Below are 18,594 nucleotides of genomic sequence, written 5' to 3'. Positions count from 1 at the left end.
CAACGATCCGAGTGAATAATCAAAAATAACATACGTGTTACGTATCCTTTTGAGAGAAGGAACGCGCACCATGCACACCCGCTCTCAGCTGCTGTGCGTGCAGCCGCTATGTTGACAGTAAAGGACACGTTGATATCTGACCGCCTATCTCCCTTGTCTGGCGTCCAGGCTATTCCAGCGCACAGCTGTTCATATTCGCTGGTGTCGAAGAGATCGGTTCCAACACCGCTTACATACTAGAGAACGGATCTCTTCGAGACGTGAGGGCATCGTGAAGTTTCAGTACGTCAAAAGTGCAAATGTTGGAGGTCGAAGTAGTCGTCGGCGTGATCACAAGGCTGGCCAGACGATCTGTGAAACGAGGCTTTTGCCGACAGCTGTGTCAAGATAAAGTCTGGTTACATCCAAAAAAGGCTTCGCGAGTGCCCAGCGATCAAATTGAGGGTTGAGTCTGTAGTTGTGGATGTGTAGCCAGGGACATGTACGGGCATGTTCTTATGTCGTGGCATTGTGCTGTTGCCTCGAACATGCGCTAGTCCGAAAATGAACGATGTCTCTGTCATCTCTTCTACAAGTAAAATCGTGCATGCCATCCATCCCTCCAGATGGTCACGTTGATTGTCATGAAACTCTGTCGAATATCAGATTTTCGGCAAGCAACTGGGGCTACGCCTTTGATTCTGATGGGAAAGGACCGATGAACTGCCTAGTGGAGCCGCCACGGCCTGCAAGTACAACATCGGCCCGCCTTGGAGACTGGCGACGCGCCTTACCTACCGACGGGGATCGCCATCTCTCCACAACAGATCCGATCTTCCAGGAATTCTCCATCTTGCTGCACGCTAAACCCGCTATGCGTACCCTTTACGCTTCACTGCCGGCCTTTAGGCTGAATGAGCGACACTTAACTCCATGATATCACTGGGAGCACTTCATTTATCCCTCCAATTGTCAATCCAAATGTATTACGTCTTACATATAGGGCTCAAAGACACAGGAATTGAAAGATATTCTTCGGTTGTGTTGCGACACAATGCTTTTATCTGGGTTCATTGTCGGGTTATTCCTGGGACTTGCGTCCGGTGAAGATGGGTCCGCGGGATGGCTCCGCTACGCCCCACTTCCCTATGCTAGCAGCTATAGTTCCATCCCTTCATCAATCATAGCCTTGAACAACACTAAGAGCAGTCCGGTATACACCGCGCAGCAAGAGCTTCACAGGGGGATCCAGGGCATCTTGGGGAAAACACTCAGCAACGGAACTTCAACAAGCAAGGACGGTACCATCATAGTGGGGACGGCTCACGCATATCAGAAGAGTTATGGCGATTTCGACGAGGCCGGGGACATCGAAGAGGATGGCTATTTCCTGAGCATCGAGGGACGACAGGTGCTGATACTGGGTCAAAACGAGCGAGGCGCTCTGTATGGGGCTTTCGACTATCTTTCGCGTCTTGCGCAGGGGCAACTCGACACTGTTTCATACGTATCAAATCCTCATGCGCCTATCAGATGGACCAACGAATGGGACAATCTCGACGGAAGCATCGAGCGTGGATATGCGGGACCGTCCATCTTCTTTGAGAATGGGTTCGTTACTGAAAATACCACGCGCGTCGCCGAATATGCGCGCCTTCTAGCCTCCATTCGCATCAATGGAATCATTGTCAATAATGTCAACGCTAATGCAACGCTCCTGAGCGCACGAAACATCGACGGACTAGGAAGACTGGCCGATGCGATGAGGCCGTACGGTGTGCAGTTGGGTATTTCGCTCAACTTCGCGTCTCCGCAAACATTTGGAGGTCTAAGCACTTTCGATCCGTTGGATCCTACCGTTGATGCTTGGTGGGCAAATATCACAAACCAGATCTACGCACGCGTTCCAGACATGGCGGGTTATCTAGTCAAAGCCAACAGCGAGGGTCAGCCAGGACCTCTTACATTCAATCGTACTCTCGCAGAGGGGGCAAACATGTTCGCCAGAGCAGCCAAGCCACATGGCGGCATCATCATGTTCAGAGCCTTCGTCTATGACAACCATATCAATGAGACGAATTGGAAGGCCGATCGGGCAAATGCAGCAGTCGAATTCTTCCGTGACTTGGATGGAAAGTTTGACGATAATGTTGTGGTACAGATCAAGTATGGTCCGATTGACTTTCAGGTTCGAGAACCTGCTTCGCCACTGTTCTCAACTCTGCGAAACACAAGCACCGCAATCGAGCTTCAGGTAACCCAGGAGTACCTTGGCCAACAGACGCATCTCGTGTATCTTGCACCTCTGTGGAAAGAAATCCTCGAATTCGATCTAAAAGCTGACAATCGCTCTTCCAAGGTGAAGGACATTGTCTCTGGTGAGCGGTTTAGGCGGCCACTGGGTGGATCGGCCGGCGTAGTAAATGTAGGCACGAACGCAACCTGGCTGGGCAGCCATCTTGCAATGTCGGTGAGTGTCATTCTGTTACGTGTCTAAACGTTAGTGTCCGATGGAGTCCTTGCGTCAATCTCGTATCCGGGGTTGACCCTGCGGCGGCATCACGCCACTATACATCCTATCCTAATACAGAACTAATTATTGCAGAACCTCTACGCTTACGGTCTACTGGCCTGGGATCCGTCTCTCGATGCAGAGGAAATCTTGCAAGATTGGATCCGATTGACCTTTGGCCACGACCCGAAAGTACTTGAGACCATCACCGACATGTCGATGAAGTCATGGCCTACTTATGAGAACTACACTGGAAACCTGGGCGTCCAAACTCTAACAGACATCCTGTATACCCATTTCGGGCCTAATCCCGCCACACTGGATAATAACGGGTGGGGTCAGTGGACGCGGGCAGACAAATTCAGCATCGGCATGGATCGCACGGTCAAGAATGGTACTGCAAATGCGGGACAGTATCCCCCAGCTGTGGCTAATGTATACGAAAACATCGAAACCACACCGGATAACTTGCTGCTCTGGTTCCATCACGTCATCTACACGCACCAGCTGAAGTCGGGCAAAACCGTCATCCAGCACTTCTACGACTCACACTACGAGGGCGCAGCGACCGCGCAAACGTTAGTGAAGCAATGGGAGTCGCTCAAGAGCAATATCGACAGCGAACGCTACGAGCACGTCTTGTTCAGACAGACTTTTCAAGCTGGCCATGCGCTCGTCTGGCGCGACTCCATCAACCAATTCTACCATAATCTCTCCGAAATCGAGGACCAGGCTAAAAGAGTAGGGAACCATCCCTACCGCATTGAAGCCGAGAAAATGACGCTCAGCGGGTACAAGACTTACCGCGTGGACCCCTTCCATGCAGCGTCAGGCGCCACGGCCATTGTCACTGCATCGAATTCTACGGTGGGCACGGCGACAACGAACGTGACCTTTGGGTCGGGGATATATGATGTAGCGGTCAATTACTTCGACTTGATAGGAGGCAAGTCGCAGTACGAGCTGCAGCTGAACAACAGGACGATTGGCAGCTGGACAGGCGATCTGGAGGACAAGCTGGGGCACGCGCCGTCTGTTTATCTTGACGGGCATTCAGCGACACGTATCACGTTTAGGAACATTACGGTGGTGAAAGGCGACTTGTTGAGGATATCCGGGCGAGCTGATGGTATAGAGCCTGCGCCTGTTGATTATGTTTCTTTTCTTCCGCCTGGCATCGTCGACTAGAAGCTTGGTGGACGGATAGTGCGCTTCCGGTTCTTTGATGGATGGTTTAGTTCGTAGAATGGGATTGCCTGCTGTGCAGATCTTCGCTTATTGATGCTTCTGCTGCGTTGGCATCTTGTACGTATTGGATACTGTTGACGTTGGCATCTTATACGCATTGCATGCTGTCAGCTCGTGTGCTGCAGGCATGTCCCATAGGGCTGCACAGTGGAGATTGGCAAGCGATTAGCGTGCAAATGGCCCTGTTCGCTCTAGCAGCGCGCCTCTGCGGATGTTGTGGAGCGAAGGGTCGGGCTGATGCTGGCTGTTGCGCGCACATCTTCACGAATACGGGCCTGCTGTTGGCACCAGCGCTTGCATCTTCCTCGACAGCGAGTTTGACGAGGCGGGACTTCGGACACGGAGTATTCCACCAAGGGCAGCCCGGACATGCTGCCAACAACTCGCACGTTCACGCTCAGGCTGCCTGCATGCCGGTGCTTTGCTGCCATTGAGCGCTTGGCCCGCACCGTCTGCGCTGGCAGTAGGAGTCGACACGAACAGCCACAGATGAGGCATGCGATCGGACTGTTTCACCTCTCAGCCCAACCCACGACAACGTCGAGTCTCCGTACATGCCAGGTGTGGTTTGACAAACACCGTCGCGTCGCTATAGGGCGGTGATGTGGGCGTGGGCCCTTGTAGCTCGTGCTCGAGGCCCCTTTCTGGCTTTCGCACCCAGCACGGCGGCAGCGCTCGGCGACACTGGCGGTATGGCATGCATTGCGCGCCTCGTGCGACGCCGTACAGCAGCACAACTGCCTGCACTCCGGCGGCACGACTGCCTTCCTATTAGATAATCCCCTGTGCATCGACGCCTCATGCCACTCGTGTAGATGCCTTCTTCTTACATTCCATACCGTATTGCCAGCTGCGGCTGCCATCACCCCCGCGTCAGCAGCCATCACATCCCATCACATCACATCGCAGTCTCTACGCCGACCACACTCCAATTGCCCTCCTGATGCTGCACACAAAAGCGACAAGAAACGACTGACAAACATCACGACTCCCATGCACGCAAAGTGTTCGACATGTCCGGACACAGCACGCTTGCGGCACGATGCGCAGCCATAGGTTCAGGCATTGCTCAGGTGCGTTGCTGCCGCCCATCTACCTTAATATCATATTGACTAGAATCTGGGTAGATCATCACAGATACCAGCGGCATCGCACGCGGGTTACGCAACGCTAGACATGATATCAATGCCCTCTGTGCCGACCTGCTTGCCATCAAGGTTGCCTTGGACATCGCTCGCGACGATTTCTCCAATGCGAACCCCAATCTTCCCTCACTCCTGCTCGAGGCCGCCTCGGGATTTCTAGATTGCTGCTCGTCGGCGACGGAATGTTGCCATAAACCCATCGTGCGCCTATCCGCGAGTCAGGACCGCACGGGGCCTTGGCAGGTCCTCAAAGCAGCCCAATTGACCGGCTTGAAAAACGACCTGAAAGCTGTTCGGTGCGCGTTGGACCTCCTGCTTGACCTGGTGGAGCTGTGAGTATATGTGCGCTTCCTTATTGGGAGGCTATGGCTAAATATAGAACAGATTCACACTACCCAACGCCACCACGTACGAGATAACTTCACCCAACAGGCGGTCTTTCTTTGATGACGATGATCCGGAGGTCTGGCAACAATTTCTGGAAAGACTTGACAATGAGCGACGTCACGTTGAGGACATCACTCAAGGCCGGCTACCGATCCTCTATGCTTCTTTTGACAAGACCAGAGCGTGTGTTGCTTTTCAGCTGGAGGAATGTCTTTCACCGCAGGCATCTCCAGAACGACCCAGCTTACAGACTAAACGACTTATGGTGCCTATCCCGTTCGATCTACCTGGAGCACAAGATAAGAGCCTTCCTCCACTGCCATCAACACTATCCCTTTCAAGCGGGATCGGCGCCTGGATAGCAAACGTAGTAAACCAAGCCAATCTATCTCTCACAGCTCCACCTCCTTCATTGGCGCTGACCGACCCACGTGCAAGCTTTGCAGAGACAGTTGATGACGACAGAGCCCCATCGCGAGGCACCTTCTACGCAGAAAGCTGCACCACCACCGGAACCCAAACGGCGTCTTCCAGCAAGCCGAGATCCCCCAAGCCAGACATCCCCGAAAGAGTCGATTCCCCCCAGCTAGCCATGAAAGCCCCCAAGATGCCCAAGACCAAAAAAAAGAACGGCATCTACACCATCGCCTCCACAATCATCAGCTCCGAAGGCCGCTCAATCATCCACCAGCGGCTCACAAACGACAAAATCGCCGTCGCAAAAGACACCCGCCGGCGCCTCAGCAGAGACCAGAAGTCCGCCCTGGACTGGATCCTCAAGAACATCTCGTCCAAGACGACGCCCGCAGAAGTAGAGCAGATCCTCTGGGAAGGCGCAGATCCCGACGCCGCAGACCTGGAATTCGGCACCGTGCTCCTCCGCGCAGCGCACAGCTTTTCTACACCCATTTTGCGCCTTCTAGTCGAGTACGGCGCAGACATGACGCAGACTTCGCACTCAGCGTACTACTCCGCGATCCACGCTGCGGTCCTGGGCTCACAGCTGTCCAACCTCCAGTGGCTCGTCGACGTAGGCATCTACTTCGACACGCCTAACCAGCAGGGCGAAACGCCGCTACATCTCGCTGTCAGGACGCCCGGCGGGTACCGCACGGCGAAGTGGCTGCTTGAGATAGGCGCGGATGTGAATCGGGAGACTCTAGACGGGACGACGCCTTTCCAGATGGCGGTGGGGTCGTCCAAGGTGGATAGTAGGGAGAGGAGCATGATTATTGAGTTGTTGCTTGGGCAGGGGGCAGATGGGGAGATGGGGAAGGATGGGGCGAGTAGGGGAAGGGGTTGAGTGTTTTGGGGTTGATTTGAGGGCCTGCTCCAGGGGGTTTGGAAGGGTAAAGATAATGGTGACTGGGTCGCTGAGATGGGACTTTGGCGCAGCTGCGGGGCAAGAATGGGGCAAGTTGAGTGAGCCCGTGAGGAGGGCAGGATCGCCATCGAAGAACGGCCCAGGAAGAACGGTGCCCGAAGATCGAAGAGCACGGCGCGAAGAGATGGGAAGGCCTGCACGGACGGGTCTGACACCGCAAACCGGGAACAGAAACCCGCTTTGAAAGACCAAGATGGCAACGACGATCCATACAAGGCCACTTCGAGCGCTCGCCATCAACGAGGTTGCAGGATTCAAGCATAGTGATGCCAACGCGAAGAGACGGGAAAGCCAACACAGACAAACGGCACTGACGCCGCAAACCCGGCAGCAGATCTTTGCTGTGGATGACCAAGATGGCAACGACTATACAGAGGTCCCTTCGAGCGCTTACTATCAATGAGGCTGCAGGTCTCAAGCAGTGGTGATGCCAGCGCCGTGCTAGGTACGGCTGCCAATTAGTACTGCTTTGACGGCGGGCTGACAGTCGCAGAGGAAGACTCGTTGTGGTGTAGGACGCAAATTATACGAGGATATCCGATGCGGACTGGGACGATTCCCGGTGAACTAGAAGTGGTCGGCGGTGAATGAGATGAGATGACGAAGATAGTATGGAGTCGATGTAGTGAAATGCGCCAACATGCAGGCTGCGGCTCAGCGAGGGACAAGCCCTTACGAAGCTATAATTCAATAAATGAGCTATCTATCTACGTCATTCCCTTTCACCGCGCAAGAGCGGCGGCGCTGCACCACTGTGTAGGTTGAGTTTGTTGCCGGGCAACCACGTGATTCACCAGGCGCGCGTAGGTGCGCCCGCACAAGGTCACTTCGACCAACAGCAGGAACCCGCTCTCGTAGATTTCTACCTTGACCTCACGTCCGCGCAGACTACACAAGCTACACCAGCTATCCCGCGCATTCTACACAGCTTTCTAGCTCATACACACACATACACTTCCTTATTCAGGCATTACTACACCGACGTCGAGAAAGCTACCTCAGAGGCAGTTCCAGAGAAATTCTGCGCAGACACAGAGTCCGCGCATTCTATTCGATACACAACCACATCTTCACACAGTAATCTCAACAGCGGAGAAGATGGACGCCTGCTACGGCAAGAACATCCACGGCTACAGCTGGGCGGATGACGACGAGGATGACTTCGATATGGAGGTTGTCCGGGCTGGGGCGAGCAGCTGTGGGTACTATGGCAGCCCTGGCAGCTCGTTTGGTGACATGGGCGACGACGACAAGGACGCTGAGGGTGACGACGAGGACGAGGAGCAGACAGCCACTGACGACGACTTCGACAACGCGCCGACGGTCGACGAGACAGACGCGCTGTTCCGCGAAGAGCTCGACATCCCACCGCGCCCAGCTACCCCTGAGCCTACACTAAGGCGCGGCGGCTACAACCACGACGACGAAGACACAGACTCAGACTCGGACTCGGACGACGAAGACAACCACAACCTCCTACCCTCCCATGTACCCCGAACCCACCCTCCCTCTTCCTCCACCCAGTCCCGCAAGAAGCTCCCCGGCCCCACCTCCTTCTACCTCCAAACCCCTTCCCACCAGACTACTACATCCCTCCCGCCTTTCCGCCCAACACGGCGTACGAACTGGATTGGGGCCGGGAGGGCAAGCCGGCGTACGAGGAGTTACTCTGGGAGGCTGGGGAAAGTATACGCGGGGCTGGCGGAAGGTGAAGGAGGAGAGGGGGTGGCGTTCCAGGAGATGATGTGGTATTGTGGGAGTAAGCTTAGGGGAGGTTAGGTATGAAGAGAGGGAGGAGGAAGATATTTGGGAGGATGAGGCTGGGGTGATTGAGAAGTGGGAGGGGGAGATGCAAGACAAGACAGAGGTGGAAGTGGAATTGTCTGCTCAAGGTGGATATGAAGTAAAGGCCAACACTGGAGAGGATTCTCCGGCTGGTTTGCGAGGAGAAAACGTGGTTCCTCTGGGGACGAATGGGGTTTCTCGCATCGAAGGCACCGACGACGACGGCGACCTGGTGGAGGACGTCAGTTCGTCTTCACTCGTAACGGATACCAGGACCGCCGCGCCATTCGAGAGCGCCAACGACACATCAAAGGCTGAGAAGCGCGGCTCAGATCACGACGACTCCGAGCACGACACAGGTCTTTTCTCAGACGATGAAGACGCCACGCACTCCACGACACCGGAGACTTCAGTTATTGTATCGACTGATGACGAACTTGAGGCGGTTGAAGATTCCCGCTTCGTTATCAATGTACCTGAGAATGAGCAGCGCAAGCAGGTCGATGAGAGTATGGAGGAGATGCTCAAAGAGCTGATTGAAGGGCTGGTCGACGAGGTGGTCGATTCGCTTTCGGGAGCAGCGCCTTCGATGGCTGGCGTAATCGTGAAGGCGGAAGAAGATTCCCCTGACGAAGTCGTTCCGCATGTTGTGCCGGAACACCACCAGCATGGAACGAGGGAAGAGAAGGCTTCGTCTCCAAAGGCAGCGCTTGTCGCCACGCACACCGCACACGTCAAAGGACTCAGGAAGCCTATCTGGAATGAACGCGCCGCGATGAAGATGATTCGGCTGAACGATGCGCCTGAGACGATGGTGTGCGCAACGCCGCCGCAGGGTACGAACGGGGAAGATGCCGGCCGTCGCCTCGAGACTCTCTACCGCATCCGGCACGCGAGCAAGACGCACTGCCACCGCCTTGGTTCAGGCGTTCTGCATGCCCTGGCGCGCCTACCTACGGTTCCACCGGCTTGAAACGCACAACATCTGGACATCACCCTTCCACAACACACACACAACGATCGGACTCCCCGTCCAACCCTCAAAGCTATTCATCCTACGCCGCAGCCCTCCCTCCCTCCCTTTCCCTTTCCGTTTCCCTTCCCTCCCTCCGCCTCACCACAACACGATACTTCCTATCCGGCTTCAAAATCGTAAACTCCCTCGTCCCCAGCACCAACGCCCCCTCCTCCAGCTCAACCTCATACCTAACCAACAACCCCGCAATCATCTTGACGACAAACTGGTTCGCCACGTTCCGCCCTATGCACTGCCGACTTCCCGCGCCGAAGCTAGAAAACAAGACTTCATCTCGGGGTGGGGTTGTCCAGCGATCCGGGAGGAAGGACTCTGGGGAGGGGTACACGGAGGCGTTGCGCCCGATGGTGGCGGCGGGGACGCCGACGGCGGTGCCGCCTGGGATGAAGTGGGTGCAGATGAGGGCGCCGGAGGGGGCGTGTCGCGGGGCATGGCGTAGCCGATTGGGGGTGGAGGCGGAGACATTCCATTTCGGAGTGTTCGAGGAGGCGGATGGTGTTTAGCTGCGTGTATGGAAGAGGTTGATATTTGCTTGTGTTTGCGTTTGCGTTTGGGAACATGGTGTCTAATTCGTTGACGAGGCGGGTTTTGATATCGGGGTTTTTGCAGAGATAGTATGTCATCCAGTTCATTGTTACGCTGCCTGTGGATGCGCCTGCGACCCTGGGGTGCTGTTAGTGATGTGCAGTTGGGTTGAATGTGAGATGCGCACATGAGTGAGGATGTTTCAGCGCGCAGCTCGTCGAAGTCCATTTTTCGACCTGTCTCGGGGTCGGAGGCTTCGATGAAGCGCTGCATGATGTCTTGTCTTTGTTTTCCACTCTGCTTCACTTGTGCGCGGTCGTTCTGGAAGCGCTTCTCGAGTGCGTGGCGGGCATACTCTAGATATTCTACGCGCGCTTTCCATAGCATTTGGACGTATGGTAAGGGCACCCAGCTTAGTATTTTCTTGCTGTACTTTCCGAATGGGAGAACGCCGCTTAGGTTCCCGAAGCGCTGCGACAGTTCTACGAGCGTGGAGTACCGCGCTGGTTTGCCTGCTTCGAGGACGCCGAAGTTGTTGCCTAGGGCAAGTTCGCCCATGAGGTCCATGGTGAAGAGCTCAAACCAGAAGTATATGTCAAAAGGTTCTTCAGTCCGCGCAAACTCATCCATGCGCTTCATGAATTTTTCCAGCGTGAGATCGACGTATGGTTCGAAAAGCTGCAGACTCTGAGCGCTGAAGCCGTGCGCTACCATTCTGCGTTTCATAGCGTGCCGCTTCTTTGAGCGCGTGGAGAAGAGCGATTCGCCGGTCGTCGAGAAGGCGTCGTACCAGCTGGACTTTCCAAACTCATCTTGGCCTTTGCCATGGCCTGTGAGAACGTCAGAGCCCGGTCTATTTTAGATTAGGTACTTACCTACCGTATATCGCCTTGACGGCGTCCGGATGATTGAACGATACCGCTTTCGGGCCGGTCCGGACTGCCACTGCGCCGGGGTTCTGCTCGAAGAGGCTGTTGACCCATTTTGTTCTCCGTTGCTCTTTCAGTGCATTTACTTCTGGGATGCTGGAAATGTTTGTTATCCAGGGACCCGGGAGCTTCCGCAACGGCGAGAAGAAGATCCGGTAGGTGAGATCCCACAGCTGGCGTATGGCTACATAGAGAAAGACCAGAATAAGCACCGCTGCTTTCGGTCCAAGCATGTTGTACCTCGTGGCGTTGGGGCAGTCAGTGTTCGTTCTCTTTCGGCACTTTGTCACGTGCTGTTAAGCAACCCGCGGAAGCTCGTGGGAATGGCTATGATTTGACTTGGGTTGCGTTGAGTAGGTGATGCCAAGGATGGAACCGGCTGCCAGTGTTCGTGTAATACGAGTATGGCGTATGTTCTCAGCAGGGCAGCTTTTAGGTCCGTACCACAAGACTACTGTATAACTGCCGAGGGAATAGCTCGATGACAAACGTGTAGATCGTAGGCGCAGCTGGTGTAGGAGCCCCACCGTTTAGTCCCGCACCTTCCGTGTTGTTGTTGAACGCCCGGCATGAGAGACTCCGAGTAAGATGTGAGAGGAAGCTATCTCACCGTTCACGATGTGACACTTGGTACGAGAAACACGATTCCAACTTGAATAATAGCCATGCAATATCACTCGTCAGAACTTTGTTGCTTTACGATTGATGAAGATCCCACCTCCAGAACGGAAGGATGCGACACCCCACATTTCCCCGCACACTCCTTACTCGCTTAGCCCAGGGTCTTCCTACGTTCCCACGGGGTTGTACATCCGTGACACCTTGGCTATCAGAGACGCATATCCGAGATGCAATCGGTCCGTCAAAATATCAGCCTTACGTTGCACGCCTACGACTGCATTTGCGCCCCACCAGATAGCTTGGAGAAGGAAGCGTCCTATTGGCACAGCAATAGGAGTACTTAAGTGGCACACCCCAGCCAGTGACTTCAGTTGCTGAAGACCTAACATACGCTGTATTGGCATCTTTGAACCCTATCCATTATCATTAGTGTCTCTTTGTACGAGCACGACCACCTCCAGGAGCCTCACGGCAAGCACGCTGTGGCAAGGCGCGAGGCAGAGCCTCTGGAACATATACGTTGCGATGGAGTCAAACAGAGATGTGAGGATTGAAGAGGCAGCAATACCGAAGCCGGACTCAAAGACTGAATTGAAGGCCGAACATCAGGAGGAATACGATGTTCCAGCCGGCTATGAAGATCCACACAAGGCCGCCCTTGAAGACAATCCCGAACACGCACAGAAACTCACATGGCCCGTTCTACTCTCAGCGCTCTTCCTCGGCACCTCCTTCACCGGCCCTATCATGTTTGGTTTCATTCTGGTAACGCCCATCCTAGTGCAATTGTCACAAAAGCTGGGCGGCGCTAATATCGACTTCTGGATACCTTCCGGATGGGGCGCTGCTGCGGCTATCGGGTTCTCCATTGCTGGCAAAATTTCGGATATCTTTGGTAGACGAATTGTCATCCTTTTTGGTCAATTCTTGACGGTCATTGGCGGCATTGTCTGTTGTACAAGTAAAACGATGAATCAGTTGATTGCTGGAGAGGTCATTCTGGGAGCGAGCATCGGGACTGTATCCGTTGCGTATGCTGGTGCGTCAACAAATCCCCATTGCTCATAGTTGCTAACCCAGATTTCAGGCATCTCTGAGATTTTACCGAACAAATACAGGGGTATCGGGCTCGCGTGGACGGAGTTCAACCTCGCATCATGGGCTGTTCCATCAACGCTTCTTGCTAACGCCATGGTTACCAAGGCGAGCTGGAAGATCATGTTTTACCTCTGCATCGGCTATGGAGCGTTCAGCTTCATCGGGACCCTCCTTGTGTACTTTCCGCCCAGCCACCCCCGACCAGATCATAAGACGAAGTGGCAAGAGTTCAAGGAGCTAGACTTCGTTGCTGCATTCCTCTTCGCGGCTGGCCTTGTCGTATTCCTCTACGGTCTGAACTCTGGTGGCAACACTTATGCTTGGGGCGACGCTGGAACCGTCGCGCCTCTAGTGCTCGGCCTTCTCACATTCATCAGCGCATTCGTTTACGACGCTTTCGTGCCGGCAGATCCACTCTTCCCGTGGTACCTCTTCCGGAGCTTTCGTGACTTCTCGGCACTTATCGTCTTGGTCTTCGTCGCGGGGATGGTGTTCTTTGCGGCCTCCGCTTTGAACGCCCAGACAATCCTGTACTTGCACACACCAGACCCGATCAAGATCGGTCTTTACTCTCTTCCCTCTGGGTGAGTCTCTACGACACGTTACAGTAGTTGTAAGCTAACGCAACACAGCTTCGGGCAGCTCATCGGAGGATGCCTTGTCCCAGCACTGGTTCATTACATCAAACACGTGCACTACCAGCTGACTTTTGCTGTCTTCATGCAAACGCTCTTCTTTGGCCTCGCGGCACTCATTACACCTACGAACATCAACTGGCTCATGGCGGTGCAATTCCTTGCTATGTTCCCGTTCGGTTGGATCACGCTCAACTGCTATACAACCGCATCCCTCAACGTGCCCCAGAGAGATCTCGGACTAGCCATAGGCTTGATCGGGACCTTTAGATCTGTTGGAGGCTCCATCGGCTCGGTTATCTTCTCGTCAATCTTCGATCAGACAGCGAAAAAGGAGGTGGCGAAGAGGATTGCGGCAACTGCGACTGCTGGTGGAGTAGCGTCATCGTCCGTGGGCGAGCTGATAGGGGCAGTAACGTTGACGCTCTTAGGTGTTCCAGGTGAGGCGGCCAAACTTTCTAATGTACCTACAGAGGTCTTTGATTCTTGCGTTCGGGCGGCACGGTACGCCTACGCATATGCGTTCCGGATTACTTGGTTGGCATCGATTCCGTTTGGAGTGGTTGCGCTTCTTGCTGCTATTGTAGTGCGGGACCCTTCGAAGTACTTCACGAATCATGTGGAAGTGCATCTCGAGAAGAAGAGGGGCGTTGCGCGTAAGACTGAGGCGTAATGGAAGTGCTATCGAGGTCGAAGTTGATCGGAGGCGACGAGCCCCTCGCATTATTTCCAGCAAACGGCTTTCTTACGAACTCAAGCAGCCTCACTCGATCAAGATACTTGTTTCCGTAACAAAAATGTATCTATTCATCCGTTTTACGAGCGCGCATGAGGGGCCAATGGAAGCCGCTTTCTGTATCGAACTCGCGAAGTTTCCAGCTATTCCAAAGTCAAACACTATTTTCAACCATAACCCGAATCAAACGAGCCTAGAGTCATGTGTGTCTTACCTTGGCTCTGAGTCACGCGTACTCGATTCACCGATGAGGTCATAAGCTACGGCCCAGGTCGTCGTTCCGTTCAGCGACCACAGATAAAAATCTGAGGCGCACAACAGCGTTCGCACCCAGCTCAACGCAACAGCGCGACCTCAACCTCAACCTCGACATGTTGTGGAAGTGCCCGTATTGTGGCCTCGAGCTCGAGTACACCGCCCAAGATCCAATGACGGCTGTTCTTCACTTCACGGCTTGTGATCAAGTCGCGTCTTCTGGCGGGAGTGTTGACGCGCCGAAGACTCCGACCATTGATTCCGCGCAATCTCCACCTGGGGGCGAGCAAACCAATACTCGTCCAAAAGGAGCGGTCGAAAAGATTACTCGTTTGTGCCCTGTGTGCAAGAAGGACGTGATCGGCCGTTCCATCAATAAACGGGTGGCTCACTTCAACTCTTGCTGGTCTGATCTCGCTGCAGTCGCAGTACGCAAAGGTTCTGCCCCCACCAGCGCTCCGCGACCGAAAGACCCCATTCTACCGCCGCCGACTCCGAGTCTTCCGAAGAGCGCGCCAGCGCCGATCGCAAAGGTCAACATGCCCGAGTCTTCATGCTTGACCTGCGCCCGCGACCTGTCCGCGTGCTCGGTTAGCGACGCGCTTCACCACCGCGCCGTATGCTTCTCCCTCCAGCAAGACAAATCTTGTCCCATATGTAAAGGGGAGCTATTTGACACTCCTGGTTTTCTCCAAAGCTCCCTCTTCCACATGCAGAGGTGTCAGCGGGGCGGACAAGACAGCTACAACTTCATCGAGTCCGACGATTTTCATGCCCTGTTCACGAGCCTTGTTGGCAGGACCGAGATCATGGACCGATTCTGGAGGCGCATTAGGGGACATTCGCGAAAGATCAGCGTAGCCTTCAAGAAGAAGATCCAAAAGAAGAGGGACCATATCGACTTTGTGTACGACTGTGGAGAGTCGGCGCTTAGGAACTCTGTCAACGAAGACGGTGAAGAGCTTGATAGCTGGCGTACAACAGGTGACGTGGGGAAAGCTGCTAGGAATGTGTTCCCGGTGGTGAATGAGGAGTTTGATCCTTTTATTATCATGGAGGGGGTAAGTTAGCCGCGCAGTATAGCATTGTTTTTGTGAGTTTTGTTTTCGTTGCTTTCTTTCACTTGATTGTTTTCATCTTGATAGCGGCTGCGGAATCTTGAACATTGGGCTAACATCATTTACAGCCGCAAACGCAGGTAATTTCCGCAACCACTCCGCTCATGGGTACCTATGGTAGCTCTGAGTCAACATCAACCACACCAAGCGGTACCGCGTACCAATCTGTCGCACCGGCGCAATACGAATCAAAGACACGGCTCACAGACACGGCTCCTCTTCCTGCACCGCCTGACACAGAGGCACAATCGGAACCAAAGGCGCAAGCCGATACCGAGACACCTTTCGTCGACGCGACACCGATGCGTGCTTCCGATCTTACGCAGGTACAAAAGTGCATCTTCTGCACCGCCGATCCCCAGGGCACGCACAAGCGCTTTGACAAAATCGAGAAAGCGAATAAGATCACATGCAACAAGGAGGGTCATGACATCTTCACCTGCGGGCGTTGCACTTCGAACTATCACCCCGTTGCCGATACAACGTCTGAGCTCAAAGTCCACGCGCTTCCACGTATCATCTTGACGTCGCCCGATTCCAAGCATTCCAGCGTGCTAGAATCCTTCATGCCGAACAAGAAAGCACTGTATCCTCCACCCAAGAGGCGTGGCCGTGCGGATTGGCGAGGGTACAAGTGGTTGCCCAAGGTCCGAGAGCTGTGGGACGAGAAGACCAGGCAGTTGTCAAGGGCACGTATTCGGCACCTGCGACGTCAGAACCGGCAGTGCGGAGGTGTACAGCTTCTGGCCAAGGCATCACTTGCCTCTACGCCTATTTCGTTCTTTCCGCCCACGAGAAAGGCCACTGCAAAACTCGATATGGTCGCGCAAGCAATGGCTTCTATATATGCCTCCCCGATCGCTACGGCGAGCACTGGATCAGCCTCTTCTCCTATAGATACCTTGGCACAGTCGGACTTGCCCAATTCTGAAGACAAGGCTTCTCGGGATCTGAAAGACTCCAGCGTAAATAGGTCATACTCTGATGTCGCGCGAGATGGCGGAGGTACGCACAAGCTACGCGACAACGACCTAAAGCCTCGCAAGACTGAGTCTCATCGACCCTTTGCTACGAACAAGAACAAAGATGTGGCCTCCCAGGAACTCGAAAACTTCATCATGGACAAGGCATCGCATATCATCAGCCAGAAGAGCGAGCACGCCGATACATTGCGCGCAGACGACTCGAACCCTCAGAATACGAAGCCTACCCCGCCCATCACGTTCTCCTGCCGTACTGCTCGCCCCAAGCTCAATATCACTTTCGGAGCCGCTGGCGCCGGTGCAAAGCGAGGCATTTCTTCCGGCAAGGCCTCCTTCATCGACCTAGCGAATGGCTCATCTTCCCATCGTCCCCTCATCTCTCCGTCCGTGTACACCCTTATCTTCACCACGACTTCCGAGCTTTGCAAGGACGAGGACCCATCGTCGCCTACTTCGCGTCCGCCTTCACCGACTTGGTCTACGGCGTCCAGCGACTCGAGCTGCGTGAGCGAGACGGATATGCATGCGGGGTGGGAGACTTTCGCTACGGCGTATGACGATTCGATTGGGGGACTTTGTTGAGGCTGAGAACAGTTAGGGAGACGAGGTGTGGGACAGTGTGTGGACTAGGACTGATTGAGAGGGGTCTGTTGTTTGCATATCGTTCTCGGTACGATTTTGGTACACAGAGGATACGCTCCGACATGCAGACTGCGCTCAAGGGGATTCTTGATTAAGGCTATATGGTTATGACGGTGGCTTTACACATGGAATTGGATAGCTCATTTGGCGAATACCAGTTCTCATGCTTCATTCATGTCAGTTTAGTTTAGAGGTTTTGGTTAAATTAATGATTCTTTTGGAAGAAACACTGGACATGTTGCATTAGTGAGGACAGTGTACCGGGCTTTGCCTCTAACATGTCTCCTTTCGGCACTTTGATCACGTCAATGTTCGTGGGAATAGCTTTAGTGTGACTTGCTGGTGTTCTGTTAAGTGGTGATGCCTAGGATGGAATTATGGTACGCATTGTAGCTGCTTGATAGTACTAAGTGTAGATAAACTCTGCATCGCCTACCTTACTTCTATTCTCATCTTATCCACATACTTTCATGCTTGTGCTTGTGCCGCTGATTAGTGATGCTAATATCTGAAGCATTTGTGGGGTGGGGTGTATCTGAATACCGGACCTGCCCGTATTCACGTGGTTGAACTCAGTGTGATCAAGTGATTAAAGATTCAATTGATTGCATTCCATTAGGAGCACTCCCCAATAGCCCAGGCCACAGCCTAGCGCAACGTCACGAGAAGATAATAGCTCTATTGATTACGCAACCGGAATCTACGCGTCCAATATTGTCATTTGCTAGTTGCCATAATGAGAGTGAGATTGGTAGACATCGCAGCTACATTGTTTTAGATGCCTTGCTACATCCTGTGCAATGCTGTACAGCGTAAAATCAATCGATATTATTGAACATTCGTATAATGATTAGGGATGGCGATTATGGATTGCTGCTTGATGTCCTGGTGACGTGTTAATGCAAAGTCCGTTTGCACTGTGCCTTCACGGATCGGTCTGCGTTTACTTGAGGCTACCACTCTGCCTAATGCCCCAAGTGTGACTTGTGTCTGGCAAACAATAGCGACGTTAATAAAAATTCAAGGAAGTAGGCAGCAAAGGCTTGCCGTAGCCTTTGTATATAAGACCGCTTGTGTAATCTTCTGTCCTCCAGATCAACCTTTACAACAACTACGGCTGTACGACGTAAGTAGTACTCTCATCTCATATTATGACACAGCTAATGCATTGAGAACTATAGATCCAACACACCAACGTATCAAACTACCGTCGATACAAGATGTCCAACTCCAACTCTTCTTCGGCTTCTGCATCAGAGACGACCGACTGCGTTTGGGTGGTGACCAGGTGTCATCACTGTCTTTCCGAGATGCTCGTGGAGATCTGGCACGGAGACGCCTGCCCGGAAGACGATCGCAACGCACCAGGCGATTGCGATCCGGAAGGCGTTGAATATAATGATAGGGGGACATGTGACGATTGCTCTCGGCTTCTGGACCAGAATGCCCACAATTAAGGGGCATCTACAAGTCTTGCTTTGATGGAGCATCTGGCAACGATGATATATCAGGCAGGAGCCTAACGGTGGATTCATATGGCGTGTGTTAAGAACGAGCCCATACCATGAGTATTGCA

The 18,594-nt window shown here is 53.6% G+C and overlaps 6 protein-coding genes across 6 annotated transcripts; 5 read left to right on the top strand and 1 right to left on the bottom strand.

The window, feature by feature from the left end:
• Nucleotides 1-1,033: 1,033 nt before the first annotated feature.
• N0V89_007743 (uncharacterized protein) lies at nt 1,034-3,679 on the top strand (the record flags this gene model as incomplete). The annotated part of the gene is made up of 2 exons (XM_056216504.1): nt 1,034-2,404; nt 2,585-3,679. The coding sequence occupies 2 exons, from the start codon at nt 1,034-1,036 to the stop codon at nt 3,677-3,679; spliced, it is 2,466 nt and encodes an 821-aa protein (XP_056070751.1).
• Nucleotides 3,680-4,752: 1,073 nt separating this feature from the next.
• On the top strand, nt 4,753-6,574 carry N0V89_007742 (uncharacterized protein; the record flags this gene model as incomplete). The annotated part of the gene is made up of 3 exons (XM_056216503.1): nt 4,753-4,812; nt 4,867-5,216; nt 5,269-6,574. 3 exons carry the CDS (start codon nt 4,753-4,755, stop codon nt 6,572-6,574), a joined length of 1,716 nt encoding a protein of 571 aa, XP_056070750.1.
• A 1,179-nt stretch (nt 6,575-7,753) lies between these two features.
• Nucleotides 7,754-9,413, top strand: N0V89_007741 (uncharacterized protein; the record flags this gene model as incomplete). Its single annotated transcript, XM_056216502.1, has 2 exons — nt 7,754-8,400; nt 8,435-9,413. 2 exons carry the CDS (start codon nt 7,754-7,756, stop codon nt 9,411-9,413), a joined length of 1,626 nt encoding a protein of 541 aa, XP_056070749.1.
• A 288-nt stretch (nt 9,414-9,701) lies between these two features.
• N0V89_007740 (uncharacterized protein) lies at nt 9,702-11,163 on the bottom strand (the record flags this gene model as incomplete). Its single annotated transcript, XM_056216501.1, has 2 exons — nt 9,702-10,831; nt 10,881-11,163. The coding sequence occupies 2 exons, from the start codon at nt 11,161-11,163 to the stop codon at nt 9,702-9,704; spliced, it is 1,413 nt and encodes a 470-aa protein (XP_056070748.1).
• A 913-nt stretch (nt 11,164-12,076) lies between these two features.
• N0V89_007739 (uncharacterized protein) lies at nt 12,077-13,957 on the top strand (the record flags this gene model as incomplete). Its single annotated transcript, XM_056216500.1, has 3 exons — nt 12,077-12,590; nt 12,639-13,233; nt 13,282-13,957. 3 exons carry the CDS (start codon nt 12,077-12,079, stop codon nt 13,955-13,957), a joined length of 1,785 nt encoding a protein of 594 aa, XP_056070747.1.
• Nucleotides 13,958-14,985: 1,028 nt separating this feature from the next.
• N0V89_007738 (uncharacterized protein) lies at nt 14,986-16,958 on the top strand (the record flags this gene model as incomplete). The annotated part of the gene is made up of 2 exons (XM_056216499.1): nt 14,986-15,336; nt 15,462-16,958. 2 exons carry the CDS (start codon nt 14,986-14,988, stop codon nt 16,956-16,958), a joined length of 1,848 nt encoding a protein of 615 aa, XP_056070746.1.
• Nucleotides 16,959-18,594: the final 1,636 nt, after the last annotated feature.

The sequence above is a fragment of the Didymosphaeria variabile genome, assembly GCF_027946475.1.
Source record: "Didymosphaeria variabile strain IMI 356815 chromosome Unknown scaffold_5, whole genome shotgun sequence".
In the NCBI taxonomy this organism is placed as follows: domain Eukaryota; kingdom Fungi; phylum Ascomycota; class Dothideomycetes; order Pleosporales; family Didymosphaeriaceae; genus Didymosphaeria; species Didymosphaeria variabile.
The sequence above is the reverse complement of the archived record's forward strand: the minus strand, read 5'-3'. Positions and strand labels throughout refer to the sequence as shown.